The sequence below is a fragment of the Cryptococcus depauperatus genome, chromosome 1 (genome assembly GCF_001720195.1).
Source record: "Cryptococcus depauperatus CBS 7841 chromosome 1, complete sequence".
Lineage (NCBI taxonomy): Eukaryota > Fungi > Basidiomycota > Tremellomycetes > Tremellales > Cryptococcaceae > Cryptococcus > Cryptococcus depauperatus.
This window is the reverse complement of record NC_089468.1, coordinates 1,561,306-1,579,370: the sequence shown is the minus strand read 5'-3', so window position 1 is coordinate 1,579,370 and position 18,065 is coordinate 1,561,306. Positions and strand designations below refer to the sequence as shown.

The window sequence follows — 18,065 nt, the reverse complement described above, 5'->3', positions numbered from 1 at the left end:
GATTGTAATGATGAGGATGGAAAAGTGGATTAAAATAAAGAGATAATGCCGGTAATTACAAACTATTAACCGACTACTTGTTACTTTTTTAATCATTTATTTCTATTTCTTCTTTTTATGTTTATTACAAAATGTCAACTTCATTAGCAACTTCATCCCATTTCAATCTTCCACCACCAAAACTACATATTGTTAGGAATCCAGCTATCCGCATTCGACAAGCAGTCAGAGGTGGGTTATTGGGATGAATTATCTGACAAGTTTTAGATAACAATGTAACCCTTCTCCAGCGATTAGCTTCCAAAGTAGACCTGCGCAATCCAGACAGGAATAGAGTCACAAGTCTGGCATGGGCTGCACTGGAAAGTAGTTTGAAGGTATTTGAATGGCTGCTGTTTGATTACTGCCATGATGATCAAGAACTCTCGAGAGTAAGTTGCAGTTGTGTGGCATGGACTGACAAGATGCTGTAGGATACAGACAACAACACCATTCTTCATCTCCTCGCTTCTGTCCCGTCCCTCACTCTCTCGCCTCACAACCTCCTTATTCTTTCCTCTGAACTTCCACCGTACAATAATCCTCTGTCCTCCTCTGAACAATCCCAAATGGCATTGGCAATGACTATTGACTATCTTCGCCTCTTTTCATTTCTGATTGACTGGTCCAACAATGCTGGCAAAACTGCATTGCATATTGCTGCTCAAGCAGGCAACACGCCTTTCATAAATTTGCTGTGTGATATGGGTGCGGATGTGGACTTGACCGATTTATCAGGCAACACTCCTCTCCACTACGCTGCCGCTTGGGGTCATCTGGAAGTCATCAAAACGCTACTTGAACGTGGCTGTCAGTTTAGCGCGCGCAACTATGAAGGTTTTACGGCGAGTGAATATTCGTATTCCTCATCGATTATGAATAGCTTGCAAAACATGGTACGTAAATTGTTTGAGGAGAGGAGGACGAGGAGGAAGGAGGAAATAAGAGAGAGGAGCGAGAGGGAAACGGCAAGGACGAGAAGCGGGAGTATATCGACGAGTGCGAGTCTGGGTTCGGCTGTAGGAGGCTCGTCGGTGGATGTAGGATCTTATTCGTCAAGTCATGGGAGATACCTCGACAGTTATCCTAATCTGCCTCTACCACCTCCCGCTATCTCTACCTTCACAACACCCTCCGGCACACCCGGTACAACAAACACATCAACAGCTACTCCTCCTCCACCAGAAAGATCTTCATCTCTGCCAATGATTCGTCGAGGTTCCGATCAAGCTTCCCTTGCACCTACAAACCGCTCCCGACTAGGAACTTCTCCACCTACACCTCAGTTGGCTCAACCGCCTTTGGCAGTGGTAGCTCAAGGGAAAAGCGTTCCATTCTCGACAAGATATCCTACTGTGCCAGGGTCAGTGACCTCCAGCGCCGGCGTGGTTCCAAACGGAGGACTGGAGTCAAAAACGTTGGCCAGACCATCGGCAAGTATAGGGTTTACTGCAACTAGTGAGCCTCAGCTCTCACATCCACATTACGAGATCAAGCCAACGGGAGGTGGCTTTGGACTGAAGAAGGCAAGTTCGACACAGAGTATCAAAGGGACGCAGGAGCCCAAGAGATGAGACGAATGACGATTTGAAAAGATTATCACGAATTTTATATCAGAGCCAAGCGGTTGTATGTGTAATCCCGTTCATAGACTATTGTAGACAAAATTCATTGTCATATTCCATAATCTTCATAAATTCAACCTAAATTCACGGTTACATCTCATCCAAAACGCAAAAGAATTCAGTCTCTTCCTAAGCACACCCTTTCGGGTATTTACGTTCCCCTAGACTGTCTGTATTCTCCCTCTGCAGCAGTGGCCGCCTCTTCAATCTGCCCTTGGATTCCACTAAGGGTTTCTGCAGCGGTAGAGTGAAAGATAAGTTGAGCCTTGACAAGATTAGACAGATTTTGGAGAGGCTCAGGCTGTGTCGTTGTTAATAATCATTCCTGAGAGAGCTAGAGTACACTTGCGTTCTCGAGAACGGCCTTCATGAGACCAATAGCAGTCTCAATATTCTGTACCAGCTTGTCCTCAGCTTCCTCTACGTGCAGGCGAGCTTGCTCCTGTTTTGTAGGCGCAGCGGACTTGAGTCTGGCTTAGGGGTTAGTTTACATCTTGAACAGATAAAGACAACATACGCAGCCCTAGCAGAATCAAGCTCTAATCTAGAAGCTTTCACATTCTGTCGAGCTTTTATGGCAAGACCTATAGAAGTGGAAAGAGTAGCTTGCCAAGGAGTGACGAATCGTTCGGCGATGAGCTGATCCTGAGAAATACGGGCATCTCCAACCTATGTCAAGCGAATTTTTCAGTATTTGACGTTGTGGAAAAACAAGGACAGACCTTCTCCAAAGCAGCGCCATAGATACCAAGAGACACGCCAAGTCTGTCAGTATCACCGAGCTCGGTGGCACCAGATTTGGCAGCGCGAGAGAGTGCATGTGCGAGGGTTTTTGGCTGGTGAGGCGCAGGAGCTGTAGGAGAAGGAATAGGGATAGGAAGATTTGTCCCCTTTGAAACTGATTCAGCTGAATCGACCAAGTAATACGATAGTCACACCTTGAGGTTTTTGTTGGCAAAAGCGCTCCATGCCGACGCAGCTTGGTGGCCAACCTCAGAAAGCCCCTCTGTGACATCGGCAGGGTAGTCATACTGCCATAGCTGTCAGCTCAGCTTTCGCTGCCTATTGTCATGCCACTCGCCGATTCTCGCTCGTGCACCTTGGTTATTTTGAGCAACTTGTTGTGTACATCCCTTAGCGCGTCAACACGAGCCTCAAGCTGCCTGTACTCTGCAGGAAGCCTGTTACCCTTTGAATGAGCTCCATTATGCGACAAATGACAGTAGCATACTCAGTAATGCCATCTGGACCGACGTTTCCCATCCTCTCCCTGTTTGTGCCGTATCAGTCTCTAGCTGGTAGTAAAGAACTCACTTGGTGGCCTGAAGCGTATGCCTAAAACCTTTGGATACGGCGGAGACATCTACTGTGGGCAGAGCTGGCATCTGCGCCTGAAAATTGCGAAAAGCCTGCATAATGGTCGAATTAAGATGGAAAGGAGAAATCAACAAAATAGACGATGGAGAAGAATAGCGGTGGGAGCGACGGAATCAAATCAAATCATACATACAATTTGAACGCGCGTTCACTTTTACCATTTACACCTCAACTTACCATGACCCAAGAAAACATTGGATTCGACTTTTCAAACTATGCAAGGAATAACTTCCTAGGAAGCAAGCTACAGGGTGTACCAAAAGGTGCGTACATGATACTTGCTGCTACTCACACTTTCTGTAGCAACATCCACCGGTACGACCATTGTCGGTGCTATCTATGGCGGAGGTGATTCTGGAGACGAACCAGGGGTTTGTCTCGGCGCAGATACAAGAGCTACTGGAGGGCCCATTGTTGCGGACAAGAACTGTGAAAAGATACATTATCTGGCTCCGCACATAAGATGTTGTGGTGCTGGTACTGCCGCAGACACCGAGTACGTTTCAATTTGGATTGATTGGTACTGATTTGTGGTCAGATTCGTGACTAATCTAATCTCCTCCAACATTGAGGTGAGCATTGAGTATTTCAAAACTATAGCCTGTTAACCCATATGGCAGTTACACGCCCTTTCACAAGGTCGACAAGCCCGTATCGTCACAGCAATGACCATGCTCAAGCAATACCTCTTTCGGTCTGTTCAACCCGTTGACGCCAGATTTTAGACTGATTGACTACAGGTATCAAGGTCATGTTGGTGCCCATCTCGTTTTAGGCGGCGTTGATGTCACTGGCCCTCAGCTTTTCACTGTTCACGCTCATGGGTCTACCGATAAACTTCCCTATGTCACCATGGGCAGTGGTAGTTTGGCAGCCATGGCAGTCTTTGAAAGTAGCTACAAAGATAATATGACTGTAGGTCTTTCCTCTCATCCATTTTCGTGTGTTCTTATAAATATTTCAGAGACAAGAAGCAATTGACTTAGTAGCACGGGCAATCCGTTCAGGTATTTTTAACGACTTGGGTTCAGGTTCAAATGTCGATGTTGCTGTTATAACTAAAAGCGGCACTGAGATGCTTCGTAACTACGAGATGCCGGTAGGTTTCTTCATTTCTCAATCTTGGGTCCTCGTGACATTTGTGAATGCAGAACGAACGAGGCTTAAAGTCTCGCAACTACAAATTCCGCCGCGGAACTACCGCCTGGACAAAAGAATCTATTCGAAATCTTGTCATCAAAGAGGAAGTCAAGGCTACTACCGGCGCGGGCAAAGATCAAGGCGGGTTAGAAACCAAGGCAGTTGCTACTGGGGCCGGACCAGGTGGTGGGGAAGGTATGGATATTGACAGTTAAGGATATAAGATGAAGGCATGTATGACTCTGAGAAAAGCGTGTCGCGACTTCTTTGTTTTATTGAAAAAGATTATAACGGCTATATCTATTATTAGTACGATTGCTTTCTCTGCTGGCGTTACAAAGTATCAGTATCGCAGTCACAGTCGCGAACATTAAATAACGGGGATCCTCAATATGATTACGTGTCATTTTTTGTCTTCACGGGTCTTTATTAATCACCTTATAATCTTGAAATTTTGAGAAAATCAACTTTGCTTCTTCTCTTTTTCATGCTTTTTGAATACTTAGCCAACTATCTCTATACATGAGGTGAGTCAGTTTATTCTGTCTTTCTTTCAACCATGCCTTTATTTTCTATGATGAGCGTTTGTTGGCACCAGTCTTACCGTATCGTGGGGACATCAACAAGGCGGTTCACGATCTATTATACGCTCCGTGACGCCTCTGAACTCTTCAGCCTTCTTTTTCTTATCCTTACTACAGACATAGATTCAAGCTGACTGTTTTGAATAAAGCAAGCACCCTGCCCACAGTAGTGAAAGCATCCAGACAGCCATATTATCAACGATGTGTGCCTCCAATGTTTTATATGCAGCTTATCTTGTTTCTCACATTTACGTCCTCAACATGGCTCACCATTGTTGAGCAATTATCTTTTTGCACCTTCTTTCAGCCACTTGCAATTTTTTCGTCTTCTTGCAAAGATTTGAAGTCAGTTTCGTTCTGTTATGCCTCACCGAGAAGTTGAAAGGAGTTTTGGCTGTTTTGGATTTAGTCTTCTAAGAAGCTCAAAGTGTGCAGGTATTGATGAAGCCAAAAGCCTCATCAGAAATTTAATCAATGGACATTTCGCCGTGTAGACTGTGCTAATTTGTTTTCTAACGAGAACCATGCAGCTCCAGGTATTGTACGCCTTTTCTTTCAACACTTTGAGTAGACACTCTCATTTTCTCATATTTTGTATTGCTGTAGCTCAAACCACAATTCAGTTGCCAACGCTGTTGCTTCGCCCATCGTTGACCGTATCAAGACATTTGCTCCTACACAATCACATAAGTTTGTCTTGGGGCTTCCTACAGATGGTACGCTCATCCCCGTTTATGGAGAATTGGTAAGGAGATGCCGTGCCAGGAAGGTTAGCTTTGAAGCACGTCGTGTGCTCGCAGGAACAAGACTAGGAGCTGACAAAGTCGGTTTTTTCAGCATGTGATGACAGTCAATCTCGATGAGTGTGTTGGTCTTGGCTCTCAAGATTCACAAAGTTATTATGCTTTTATGGAAAGGCATTGTCTGTCTCCTTTCTTCTTCCTCCGCTGCCGCTCAGCTGATCTGGAAATATCAAGACTCTAGTCTTTTCACAAGTGGATATTCTGCCTATCCAAGTCCATCTTCTTCCTGGTATCCCTCCTCTAGGTTCCACTACCAAATCTGCCTGCGCTGCATACGAAGCCCTTATCACTTCGCTTGGTGGTATAGACCTCTTGTGAATTGGCATTGGTACGAATGGGCACATCGGTTTCAACGAACCTGGGTCTTCTCTCGCCTCTCATACTCGTCCTGTCAGGCTCGGCCCCGAGATAACACAAGCTAAGAAACGGTTTTTTGATGCTAACGAACAAGTGCCTAGTCAAGCAGTGAGCATGGGGATTGGAACGATACTGAAAGCTGGAGAGATAATGATGCTCGTCAATAGAGAGCTGAAAAGCGAAGGCTTAAGGAGAGCTTTGGAAGATGGAGTCGATCATCTTGTAAGTAATTAATCGCCCATTTCTGCCCTTTCAAGAAGGAGAACGTCTGAAAAAAGGAAACATCGAAGCTGATGTGGGGTTTTTTGAATGCAGTGTCCAGCGTCTGCTCTGCAACTACATGAGAATGCCTCAATCTTTGCTGATGAAGATGCTGTTTCCCGTAAAAATAATTCTCCTTTTTGTCAATTACATGAGCTGATGCATTTAATAGGGTTACAGACCAGTACTATCAAGTATCTTATTGCACAAACACAAGAGTCTACAATTCAAAAGCACACAGGCGAGTTATGTAATGGAGCTTGTAGAAAGATGGGCTGGAAGATCATAACTGATTTTAGCTCTGTATGAAAGGTCAAGACTCGACAGACAGTGATTATTTGTGATGCATGATATTAGCTAGATATATGCCACATTGCTCTGATTAGTGATATGTTCTAACACCTTCAGCCGACCCGAGATTAGTGCTTCTCTTTGTGGTGCCAGATAGGTTTATCTGACTTGTAACAGTTTGTAGTAATGATACGATGCATGATAATGACGATGATTATTTGACAACCTAAATGAGTGAATGCGAAAACATGTTATTCAGAATAGAAAATTGCCCCCAAAAAACTGCTGCTTTAGAGAAACCCATGTTGCTTGTAATGCAATAATTTTATCTTTTCAAGTCGTCTTGCAACCTTTGCCACATTTCGTTTCCCAAGCTTTCTTTGACCATTCTAATCACATCCCCTACGCTTCTCTTTCCCTTATCTGTTTGCCTTGCCATGCCATCTAAGGGAATAGGCTTGTCTTTGAAGGTTAGGAGATTGTATAGATCGGAAATCTGATCCGCTTTGATCTCAAGCGTATCAATCACCTCTCGAAGGTGTTCAGCAAGGACATGTCGTTTAGAAACTACAGAAGCAGGATCCAAAACTTTGTACTGATCGGCCAGTTCAGAATAGATGCTATGTACCCTGTTAGCGTATTTCCTTTGCGAAAACCCATCAGGCACTAACGATTTGTAATGTGCAAAGTCATCTTCCAATTCAGCAATCACCCTCGTCAATACAGTTTGTGGCGGAAGGCCATCTGCGCTAAACCTCTTTTTCTTGGTTTTGTGGATGTTGGCAAGCTTTTGATGCTTTTTATCTTTAGGCAAGGGACTAAAAAACTCTTTCTCTAGTTCCTTACCAACAATGCTTGGAAATGGAGATCCTGGGCCTCCACTCCGATCTTGATATGTTAGCTTCGACCTTTCGCGTCTACCCCTCGACTTTGGCCTGACTAGCTGAGCGACAGGAGATCTCGGAGACTGGCGCGATCCAGGGCGAGAGAATGGTGTAGGTGAATCATAACCGTCATCAGTTAGAGGAGTCGTCGGGTTAGAATAGTTTCGTGACAAATCGCATGTCTGGTTTTGTAAAGCGTTTAGTATATTTGGAATTGCAGCATCCTCGACCACGTCTGTGAGCGCTTGTTGTTGCTTTGAGAGTTGGTCTTCCTCAAAATGTTGTACACATGCTACTTGGTCTTGGTTTTGAGTACCCTTATTGTTGCGCTCTTGTTCCACTACCTGCTTGATCACACTCTCCATATCTTCTTTTTCCATACGCATTGTCCTCTCACCGCGGGCTCGTTTTTGAGTTTCAAGACCTTCTTCAACGATGCCGCCTAGTTTCTCAACCTCTTGAGTCAGTCGCTCAATTTTCTGCCGAAGCGAAACAAGTTCATCTCTAACAGAGGACGAGCTAGGAGATGACGAGCCTGCTTCTGCATCATTGCCTACAGTCGCAGCGTGGCGCAATTCAATAACAATCTCCTTGTGCTGAGCAAGCTCAAGGGTTAGCCGCGAAAGGTTCGCGCGTAGGGATTCCACCAAAGCTTCCAAAGCTATAAGCTGTTAACAAATATTTTGGACTTGTCAAGTAGATTCACCTGATTTTTCACCAATTGCTTCTCGCAAATCATGCTCTCCTTTTGTCTTTGCCGTTTCAACTTCCTGTCTAGTCTTCTCCAGCTCTTCTTCCAGCTCTTTAACTCTCCGTCTTGACACAGAGTTCTCCATTTCGAGCGCACGCAGTCTGGCATGAAGAGTAGCCAAAGTCTGAGGAATGTTCACTATTATGGCTTCAACTTTTGTCTTCGTGCCATAATTCAAAACGTACCAGTGGGTTCTACTCCAATGTTTTCATCTTTACCTAACGAACCAAATTTCATCCCCTTGGCCGGGGTGGCCAATAGAGCAGTCAGGCCTGTAATATCTGCAGAGGTATCCTTGCTCCTCTTTACAGGCGCACTAGCAAATCTTTTTCCTTCAGCTTGCAATGCACGAACTCTATCATTCTTTTCTTTTATAATTGGTTTGATGGGACCTGGGGTACGAGACACGGGTATGTTGTGAGAATTAGAGACAGCTAGAGGCTTCTTGGTCTGTGTTCTAGGATTTTGAGCCGTTACCAAGCAGTTTCGACGAGCCTGAATGTCTTTACCAATTTGTTCGGCAAGGGACGAAAAGTGCGAGGCGCCCTCAGCATAGGACTTGATAGATTGTCCAATCTTTGCGGTGTTTTCGTTGCTGGTAGGAGGACTTAAAAGTTGCTCATTCCTTGAGGCGGTAAGAGAAAGGTTCAAAGGCTGATTGTTAGAAGAAGGAAGAGGTGAAGGTGATCGTGGTGAGAATGGAGATGATGGGCGAGAAGGTATTTTCTAGGACAATAGGTCAACAAAACATCTCGAGATCCAAACCGTAAACAAAAGACTTGCAGATTGCTTCATGACTCTACCTAACTCTCCCTTTAATTTTCCAAGACTTCTTTCGGGATCAAAATCCTCCTCTGTTTCTGGGTTGTTTTCCTTCTCTCCATATCTAGCCGCCCTTGTCTTGAAAACTCCAGCACCAAGGGTCATGTTGCTTGCATGGTGTCCAGCGGTCGAGACTGGACTGGCACCAACAAAAAGACTCTGCTGATCTCTGATGCTACCTTGCCGAGAAGATGTCCTACCAGTCGCCCTGGGCGTGCCCGCGGGTCCATGCCCATGCCCATAACCAACACCCGTAATGTGCTGAGCAGAGATCCCAATGGATTCTGCGCGAGGATATTCTAGCGAGAAATCTGACGATGAAGTTATAAAAGTCTGAGTGGCAGTTTGAGCGTGACCACGATATGCTTGTGAGGAAGAAGAGGTGGTGTTTAAAGAAGAAAGAGACAGAGATGCGAGGTCATGGTCTATAGTATTCTCTAGTCTTCTCCGTTCCAAGTCATATAAGGAAGAGGGTATAGGAATTGGTTCCATAGAAGATGGTTAAGACACTTTTACTGCGATTAAAAGAGAGAACTGGTAGGTATTGAAAAAGATAAACAATAAAGAGTTGAACGATTAGATAGTTGTTGATTGTTTTGAACAAAGTCACGTGATTTTTAAGGAACGGGAAAATTAATAAGATACATCTGAAAATATTTCCCATATTGCTTACTTCTTCATTACATTTATCTTTTTATTTTAAGAAACTGTCATCAAGATACGCTCCAACAAGAGAGCAGTAGAATATCGCCACATTGGAACAGACCAGCTTTCTTCCTGACGCGTGTGGCGTGGCATATATCGTGGACTCATCATGGTTGCTCTTGATATCACTCAAGTCTCCAAAGCCCTGAGTGTGACTGGAGGGTATGTAAGCCTATCGGGGCTAGTCAGTTATTTTGTCAAGGAGAAACTACATATGTGTAAGCGGCTCTTAGCAAAGTGGTGCATTTAGTGCATTGACGCTGATAGCACGTAGCAGAAGCATTAATTGCAACCCTGATTGGTATCGCCACTGGACCATTCGCTCTCAAATGGCTCAACCCTAATGAGTGGTCTGAAGATCCAGACTACCAAACTCATCAAATAACCCGTATCATCATTGCCATCCAAGTTCTCTTTACCGGAGTGTCTTTACCAAGGAGATACCTGCGCGAAGAATGGTTGTCGCTGACCACGCTTCTCGGACCGATCATGACCACCGCATGGTTTATCAGTAGTCTATTGATTTGGGGGTTGATACCAGGACTGACTTTTCTGGAATCCTTGGTCGTTGGCGCATGTGTAACTCCTACTGATCCAGTCCTTTCAAACTCAATTTGTCGAGGTATGCATTCCTTACCAAAGACGCAGACTTGCTGATGAATGTACTCACAGGTCGATACGCTGAGAAAAATGTTCCATTGCATGTCCGCAATATTATACTTGCTGAGTCTGGCGCCAATGATGGCCTTGGATATCCTTTTCTCTATATTGGACTTTACCTTATACTCATCCACGAAGCCAGTCATCCCTGGCATACTGTCGGGGGCGCCGTTGGAGAGTGGTACGTCATTTTATGATGAATATAATTCATACTAATGCTACAAGTATAGGTTTTACAATATTGTCTTTTATCAAATCGTCTTATCTTGTCTCATTGGCACTGCTATGGGATATGTAGCTCGCAAAGCATTACGTTATGCAAAATCTAACCAGTAAGTCGTCTGCTTTGAGTCAGTGTTGTCGTGAATACCGCCTAAACCAGACTTAGGCTCATTGACCATGAGTCGTTTCTCTCAATCAGCATTGCTCTTACTTTCTTCACTTCCGGGTTGGTTGGCCTCATTGGCTCCGATGATATTCTCGCTTGCTTTGCTGTTGGTAATGCTTTGAATTGGGACGATTGGTTTAGACTCGAGACAGAGAAACACGGATTTCATGATATCATTGACGAGCTTCTGAATAGCGTAAGTTCAGCCTACGATCAACAAATTCTAGCAACGCTTATGAATTAATGGACAAATAGGCTGTGTTTTTGTACATTGGAGCTATTTTGCCATGGGATGATTATAACAGATTCGGAATGACACCTTGGCGATTGGTAGCCCTTGGTATCTCTGTTATGATCTTACGTCGTCTTCCATTTGTCGTTCTTTTGGTATGTTTCTTTCTTTTTCTTCCTTCTCGTCTAACTCTTGAAAACAGAAACGTTGGATTCCTTCCTTATGCACGTTTTGGGAATCTCTCTTTGTGGGCTATTTTGGTCCTATCGGCGTTGGTGCGGTATTCTACTCTCAAGTTGCGCTACGCGTTATTCCCAACAATGATACTCGATTTCAGCTCCGCCATGTCATCATCCCTGTTGTCTACTTTATCGTATTCACAAGTATAGTCATTCATGGCATTACGATACCTTTAGGCAAAGGTCTCCAAAAAGCGAGAACATCTACAAAAACTTTGTTGACGAGTTACACAATAAGTGCAGCGTCAGTGGGAGAAGAGACGGACGGAGCAAACAGGCTGCGAAGAATAGATATCAAGGCGGGGCCGGTGGTCTTGGGAGATGCTTTAGATGATGGTAATGCGGAGAGTACAGCCGAAAAAGGTCAAGGCAGCATGGTGCAATCTTCATCGGGCCAACACCCTCAATCCACTCAAGGAGATCGTATCCTAGCAGACAATGTTCCAACAGATTTGCAGACGAGATGTGAGGGTTTGACAGAACACGAAGAGCACACTATCTTCGTTGATAATGATGGCTCAGAGACGAGACGAATTGTAGCAAATTAATTTTTGAAAATATCTTGGACATGAGCCAGCAGAAAAGCTTGTAGACATATACTACGTAGATTACCACATATAATAGGCTAAACTGTATCACATTAAATTGAATTATGCATGCTCCATACACTTGTCCATCATCGAAGCAAATCACATATCAAAACTATACTTTTACACCATCTTTACAACGGTCCCAAAGGTCCATGCTCACTCACATCGTTCTCTTGTTTAATTTGCTCTTTTCCGCTTCCAACATCCTGGACCTGAGACTCTGTTTCGTTCGCGCGCTCATGCGTAAACGCCTTGATGGTAGGAGACGGCTCAGGCGCTTCCACTCTTTCGATTTCTTCCCTCGTTGAAATTACATCAATATCTGCTCCTGTTTCATTTTGTTGGGTTTGCATGGATAAATTCACTTGGAGTTGGGATTCTGCAGGTGGACGTTGATTGGGATGAGGATCAATCTCAGCGATAGCTGCCTTTGCGGCTTGCCATGCTTCAAGATTCTGGAATCGTTATAAGATGCGTCAAGTGTTTGAACTAGGATGACTCACTTGCTGGCACCAATCGCGGTGTGCTTTGGAAAGGTTGATTGCAAGTTGACGGAAATCAGCGACTTTTTGCCTTTGAAACCTATCAAGGTCCGCTTGGAGAGTCGCCGATGCATATTTCAAGTCTTGTGCTGCTGCTTGATATGAATCTTCCAGCTAAACATAGTTAGGCCAAGTGTATTGGATTAAGAGACCTACCTGTGAGATATTGTCACGTGTTTTAGCAATACTAGCCCTTCTAGTGGCCTCCGGATCCATATCAATCATTCCACTTATAGTGTGCTTTACTGCAGACAACAACCCGAAACCTTGACCTGATCGACCTCGTCGTTGCGCTCTTTCACTTTCTTCTTGAGTATCTACAGAAGACGGATTAACCAAGACGCTTCCTCCTCTCTCCAAAGCTTCTTCCAAGCGATGTGCTTCACGCTCGGCTTTTTCCAACAAATCGAGCTTGTCTCTTTGCGTTTCAAGAGCTTCTTGAACGAGTTCAAATTGGACATGCTTTTGGTGTCGGAACGATAAACGCGAACGGATGAGACTTGCAAATTGCGCATAAATGTGGACAGGTTCAGTAGTAGTGCGTTCCCACGCTTGGAGCTTGCCATTTGTCAGCTGAAGCCAAAACATAACACTCACCAATGCCGCTGTGGCCAGATACTCGGCATCAACCGCTTGTCCTACTTTTTCGACCGCTTCTCCTAATCTTCCCTGCTCAACCAGACTAAAGCCATTCCATATACCTCCAAGTTCGCTCATATCACTCGCTCTCTCACCCCATCTCTTTGTGACTCGTCTGTTCACTTTTTCCATTGTACCTGCGAAATGATCTTGGAATTTCTCAGTGAAGTGTTCTGAATCTAGAAAACGGTGGTCTGGTGAGCGAAGCGGATGAGAAGGAGATGGTGTTGGAAGCAAATGATGGGCAATATACGATGTGCTCGTTGGTGCGTCACCCGCAGATGTAGGTGTAGCGGGCTGAAACGTCGGATTATGTGACGGTGCGTGAAGAGGATTCTTTGGCAGCAACGAAATTGGAGGAGAGTGAAGCACCTCTGACTGCAAACATCAGGCCTGTCAACTCTTTCCACCACTTACCCAGCTCACACCCTCTTCCAGGAAGCGATGTAACACATGCTCGCCTCCGAGTATCGGATGTCTTGCGAGCCGCCTCAGGAAATCTTCCAACAGCCTCCTTCTCCTCGCGATGACTGTGGCGTCTTCTTTTGCCTTGCTCTGCCCCTTAACTGCATAATCGGCAATTGACTGCTTTGAAGGGATAGGTGGAATAATGAGCACCGGGTACAACCCCGTCAGCGCTTGATGCAGCGAGAGAAACGCCGAGTAGCGACGTCGAACCGTGTGCGTCTATGTCTGTCAGCGCTTCTTCTTCTTTCTCGCCTTCACTCACCCCAATCCTAATCACATAGGTGATATAGCTAGCTGTCCCTCCCTCGGTCGTCTTAACGGCGTCCACGACGTGGACCTCCTCGCCAAGCGAGATTTCCTTGTCAATCGCACAGCACCAGCCTGATTTAGTTTTGGGCCCACCGACTGTCGCTCCTGTCTTTGGGTGTTTTGACGGGTCTGGAAAAGACGCTCGATGTTTTGGCGGAGGAGAACCCGACGCCGCCGAGATCAGCGACGATGGCTTCCGGACAGCGCTTGCCACTGCCGGGGCCATTAACGGAGGAGACACCGGCGGGCTGGACACAGGAGAGGCCACAAATGGATTGGGCGGTGAGTTGGAACTCATTTGGATGAATGAAGTTTGAAAAGTGAATTGGAATGTGGTAAAAGGGGTGGCTGTGTGTAGGCGCGCGTGAGATAGGCGCGCTGACACCAGAGGTATAAATTCTCGCGACGCGTAAAATTCTTCAATTATCGTTATGCCACTGTCGCCACCATCGTCGCCATCAGCATTAACGCCTCTGGAATACTCCAACGATGTGGCGGGAGACGCTGTCAGGTCGTCACCGGCGTTTGACTACCACGCCAGACAGCGGCAGCTCTTGAACGATGAGATGTGGATGTCGCATCATTTGACTCGGCTGCCACCACCAAGCGTCAAGATGGAGGAACCCGCTGCTGGTTATGGAGGCAGGATAGTTCCCAGCGACTTTTTGGAACACAAGAGCCCAGCGACAGCACTGACAGTCAACGGCGCCGAGCTGGTCTCACCGTCCGACCCAGATTATGGCGACTTGGGTCCGGCGCCAGCAATCCTCCACAGGCAGGAGAGGGATAGACAGGAAGAGCTGGATCTGGAAGAAGTAAAAAAGGAAAAGGTGTTGGCTATGCAACATCTGGTGGAGGAGCTGCCGGCAGAAAGGCAAGCTGCTGAAAGACATGGTAAGTCCATTTATGGCCGAGTGCGCTGCAATGAATGTGGTATCCTTTTTGCTGGTTGATTATTTGAAACGAACCTTTGAGGCGGATAGATGTGGTGGCTGGTTCTTTTGCGAGCGTTATTTCTGGGCCCACGTTCGCGGGCGGCCGTTCATATCGGCGTTTCCATTCAACTGTCTGGAGGACGGAGCCTGCCTTAAGAAGCCGTTGATTTCGGCAGGGTTACCCACTTTTACCTCTACTCTTATCAAACATGATTGACCCTCAATTCTTTATTTCGGGTATCCAATCCCCTTTCACACGGCCCTCGTCGCCTACTTCGTCTAGCAACCTGACGCCTGGTATTGTTTCGTCTGAAATTCAGGTTTCGGCCCCGGGCACTCCGAAAGAGGAAAAATGTACAGATGAAATTGAACAAGTGCTGATCAAACTTCACATTCTTGCGTTTACAGAACATGGTATGAGGAATGAGCTTGAAGCTTTATAGTATGTCTCTTGGTATGTTGCTGTTCTGACAGGTCTTTAGCGCTTCGTTCGCTCGTTGTCTTGAACTCCGGGACAAATATCTGGAGCTCTCTAATCAACGACTCGGAGATAACCCTCGAGATCATGACGGAAGTTTTCACGGGTTTAATCCTCCTTCTGCCGGTGACGTCTCGGGTCTCAAACCTGAAGCCAACCCGGATACAGCTGAAATTCCTCCCGACGCCGCCGAAACGTTGCCAGCATGGAAAATCTACCCTCCACCCCCAGCGCCTCACTGGCATTGGAAAAATGACCAGAGCGGGCCTATTCCAGAGCCTGCTGACCATATCAAAGGAGATGGCCAGTTTAAAAAAGTACAAAACACAAAGGATAGTGAGATTTTCAAGAAGGAAGATGTCGAAATCCCTGGCAAAGATCAAGGTCGATATTTTGAATTTAATGATGAAGGCGTCTATACTGTTTATGTCCACGACGCTGTGAATCAAAGCCAAAAGCTAGCCGACTCACCCAAGAAGCCCCTTTCTCGCGTACCTCGTCTTAAAGAGTACTTCACTGACCTCGATTATCTACTTGGTGTATGCTCAGACGGGCCAGCAAAAAGTTTCGCGTTTCGACGACTCAAGTACCTACAAAACAAATGGAGTTTGTACTGTCTCTTAAATGAATACCAGGAGCTTGCCGATATGAAGGCTGTTCCGCACCGGTTGGTCAAGTGTTATAATTGTCTACTCTCGCTCATGTATTTGCAGAGATTTTTACAATGTGCGAAAAGTTGACACTCATATTCACCACTCGGCGAGTATGAATCAGAAGCATCTTTTGCGGTTTATAAAATCCAAAATTAAGAAATCTCCCAATGTTGGTATATTCTTTTCTGGCAGTTCACTAGGCTAACTAACTGCAGGAAATCGTCATCCATCGAGATAATAAAGATTTGACGCTCAAAGAGGTTTTTGAAACTCTGAACTTGACTGCTTATGACCTTTCCATTGACATGCTTGACATGCATGCACATCAGGTGAAACCCATTTCGTCGTAGCAACGCAAGGGCTAACACTGACATAGGAATTTCACCGGTTCGATAGATTCAACGACCGATACAATCCTACTGGCTCTTCACGTCTCCGAGAAATCTTCCTCAAAACTGACAATTTGCTCAAAGGAAAGTACTTAGCCGAATTGACTCAGGGTGCGCGAAATTGAAACGCTGAAATGAGTGAATTCTGATACAAGATTGTAGAATTAATTCAAGACTTGGAACAGAACAAGTATCAACACTCGGAGTGGCGTCTCTCTATCTATGGTCGGTATGTATTGGTTTGCAGTATGAATGTTTCCTGCTGAGCAAGCTTACAGAAACATTAACGAATGGGATAAACTCGCCAAATGGGTTGTCGACAACAAGCTTATCTCTCATAATGTCAGATGGCTGATCCAAGTTCCAAGATTATACGAGGTATACAAAGGTCAAGGATTAATCAACAGCTTTGAAGATATTGTTCGCAGTAGGTCTGTTAAACATTTTAAGTGTACTACTAACCACACATAGATGTCTTCCAACCACTGTTTGAGGTCACTCAGGATCCATCTTCCCATCCTGAGCTTCATATCTTCCTTCAACGAGTTATTGGTTTTGACTCTGTGGATGATGAGTCTAAGACTGAGAGAAGATTGTACCGCAAGTTCCCCACGGCACAAATGTGGAATACCAAGCAGAGTCCACCATACAGTTATTGGATTTACTACATGTATGCCAATATGGCAAGTCTAAACGCTTGGCGGCGAAGCCGAGGCTTCAGTTCGTCTTTTCTTGCTTTTGAAACTACCTTAAGCTAATGTGTGAATAGACACTTTTGTGCTCCGACCTCACTGTGGTGAAGCTGGTGACCCTGATCATCTTTCCTCGGCTTTCCTCGCTGCTCACTCCATTTCGCATGGTATTCTTCTCCGAAAAGTCCCTGCTTTGCAATACCTATTCTATCTCAAGCAGATCGGTCTAGCAATGTCTCCTTTAAGCAACAACGCGTTGTTCTTAACGTATGAACGCAACCCCTTCAAAGACTTTTTCAGAACAGGTTTGAACGTTTCTTTGTCCACGGGTTTGTGATTTATTTATAATACCGCAGAAGCGGGCTGATACAGCTGGCAGACGATCCTCTCCAATTCCACTTCACAGCGTCACATTTGCTTGAAGAGTACTCTTGTGCTGCCCAAATCTACAAGCTCACGCCTGCTGATATGTGCGAACTTGCGCGCAACTCTGTTGTCCAATCAGGCTGGGAAATGCAAGTTAAGAGACACTGGATCGGAAACAAATGGTATATACCTGGTGCAGTGGGGAATGATATCCACAAAACAAATGTGCCTACTATTAGGTTGACATACCGCCATGCGACGTTGCTAGAGGAACTGTAAGTAGCGCTTTGTTCTAAGTAACGACCTGGACTAACGTCAACTTAGTGCATTAATCCAGCATGGCCAACATTCACCGAGCGCCACGCCTACTCACCTCAAAACGGCCACCGATAAGCCTGCGTTTGCCACTCATACTTCGGACGTAGGAGCAGCAGCAATGTCTATGACTACCGGCATGAATGTTATGCAACATTCTTCAGCTGTACTAGCAGCAGATCAAGCCACAAGTCCTGCTGAGCTTGTTAAGAGGCAAAGGAGCATGAGTAATGTCGATAAACAAGCTCGAGTTCACGAAATGAGACACTAGATTTAGGAAGTATGTATAGATGATCCAAGTTACACATTTTCAGATCATCCACAGCTGGAGTTTGTTAATTGTTGGGATCGGCTATGATTATAAATCATTATGCATAAAACTGGGAAGAAGGATCAGGTCAGACTTGTTAACGCAGCCGATCTTTGGAATGGTAACGACAATGTCAATGCATATGTTCCATCATGTATATGCATGAGAAGTGACGCTTGGAGTATTCTTACCTTGATGTTAGCGACTGACATAGCACTGTC

At 45.4% G+C, this 18,065-nt stretch overlaps 9 protein-coding genes across 9 annotated transcripts; 6 read left to right on the top strand and 3 right to left on the bottom strand.

Annotated features, from left to right (window-relative positions):
• Positions 1-131: 131 nt before the first annotated feature.
• Positions 132-1,613, top strand: L203_100589 (uncharacterized protein; the record flags this gene model as incomplete). The annotated part of the gene is made up of 3 exons (XM_066210047.1): positions 132-231; positions 298-431; positions 474-1,613. The coding sequence occupies 3 exons, from the start codon at positions 132-134 to the stop codon at positions 1,611-1,613; spliced, it is 1,374 nt and encodes a 457-aa protein (XP_066066144.1).
• A 202-nt stretch (positions 1,614-1,815) lies between these two features.
• L203_100588 (uncharacterized protein) lies at positions 1,816-3,049 on the bottom strand (the record flags this gene model as incomplete). Its single annotated transcript, XM_066210046.1, has 8 exons — positions 1,816-1,965; positions 2,014-2,134; positions 2,182-2,333; positions 2,387-2,554; positions 2,603-2,695; positions 2,746-2,845; positions 2,896-2,934; positions 2,979-3,049. 8 exons carry the CDS (start codon positions 3,047-3,049, stop codon positions 1,816-1,818), a joined length of 894 nt encoding a protein of 297 aa, XP_066066143.1.
• A 170-nt stretch (positions 3,050-3,219) lies between these two features.
• Positions 3,220-4,396, top strand: L203_100587 (uncharacterized protein; the record flags this gene model as incomplete). The annotated part of the gene is made up of 7 exons (XM_066210045.1): positions 3,220-3,292; positions 3,345-3,537; positions 3,580-3,613; positions 3,662-3,735; positions 3,782-3,956; positions 4,006-4,140; positions 4,193-4,396. 7 exons carry the CDS (start codon positions 3,220-3,222, stop codon positions 4,394-4,396), a joined length of 888 nt encoding a protein of 295 aa, XP_066066142.1.
• Positions 4,397-5,289: 893 nt separating this feature from the next.
• On the top strand, positions 5,290-6,495 carry L203_100586 (uncharacterized protein; the record flags this gene model as incomplete). The annotated part of the gene is made up of 7 exons (XM_066210044.1): positions 5,290-5,306; positions 5,372-5,546; positions 5,603-5,687; positions 5,743-5,896; positions 5,964-6,147; positions 6,241-6,307; positions 6,359-6,495. The coding sequence occupies 7 exons, from the start codon at positions 5,290-5,292 to the stop codon at positions 6,493-6,495; spliced, it is 819 nt and encodes a 272-aa protein (XP_066066141.1).
• Positions 6,496-6,802: 307 nt separating this feature from the next.
• On the bottom strand, positions 6,803-9,426 carry L203_100585 (uncharacterized protein; the record flags this gene model as incomplete). Its single annotated transcript, XM_066210043.1, has 5 exons — positions 6,803-7,097; positions 7,149-8,022; positions 8,068-8,250; positions 8,298-8,838; positions 8,896-9,426. The coding sequence occupies 5 exons, from the start codon at positions 9,424-9,426 to the stop codon at positions 6,803-6,805; spliced, it is 2,424 nt and encodes an 807-aa protein (XP_066066140.1).
• A 322-nt stretch (positions 9,427-9,748) lies between these two features.
• On the top strand, positions 9,749-11,706 carry L203_100584 (uncharacterized protein; the record flags this gene model as incomplete). Its single annotated transcript, XM_066210042.1, has 7 exons — positions 9,749-9,857; positions 9,914-10,261; positions 10,312-10,480; positions 10,530-10,631; positions 10,688-10,883; positions 10,943-11,074; positions 11,122-11,706. 7 exons carry the CDS (start codon positions 9,749-9,751, stop codon positions 11,704-11,706), a joined length of 1,641 nt encoding a protein of 546 aa, XP_066066139.1.
• Positions 11,707-11,879: 173 nt separating this feature from the next.
• Positions 11,880-14,004, bottom strand: L203_100583 (sorting nexin-41; the record flags this gene model as incomplete). The annotated part of the gene is made up of 5 exons (XM_066210041.1): positions 11,880-12,203; positions 12,252-12,404; positions 12,447-13,307; positions 13,356-13,616; positions 13,660-14,004. 5 exons carry the CDS (start codon positions 14,002-14,004, stop codon positions 11,880-11,882), a joined length of 1,944 nt encoding a protein of 647 aa, XP_066066138.1.
• A 133-nt stretch (positions 14,005-14,137) lies between these two features.
• On the top strand, positions 14,138-14,808 carry L203_100582 (uncharacterized protein; the record flags this gene model as incomplete). The annotated part of the gene is made up of 2 exons (XM_066210040.1): positions 14,138-14,600; positions 14,690-14,808. 2 exons carry the CDS (start codon positions 14,138-14,140, stop codon positions 14,806-14,808), a joined length of 582 nt encoding a protein of 193 aa, XP_066066137.1.
• Positions 14,809-14,850: 42 nt separating this feature from the next.
• L203_100581 (AMP deaminase) lies at positions 14,851-17,805 on the top strand (the record flags this gene model as incomplete). Its single annotated transcript, XM_066210039.1, has 11 exons — positions 14,851-15,083; positions 15,217-15,786; positions 15,833-15,941; positions 15,988-16,101; positions 16,149-16,272; positions 16,324-16,390; positions 16,440-16,588; positions 16,633-16,881; positions 16,931-17,182; positions 17,233-17,494; positions 17,544-17,805. 11 exons carry the CDS (start codon positions 14,851-14,853, stop codon positions 17,803-17,805), a joined length of 2,391 nt encoding a protein of 796 aa, XP_066066136.1.
• Between the last annotated feature and the right edge of the window lie 260 nt (positions 17,806-18,065).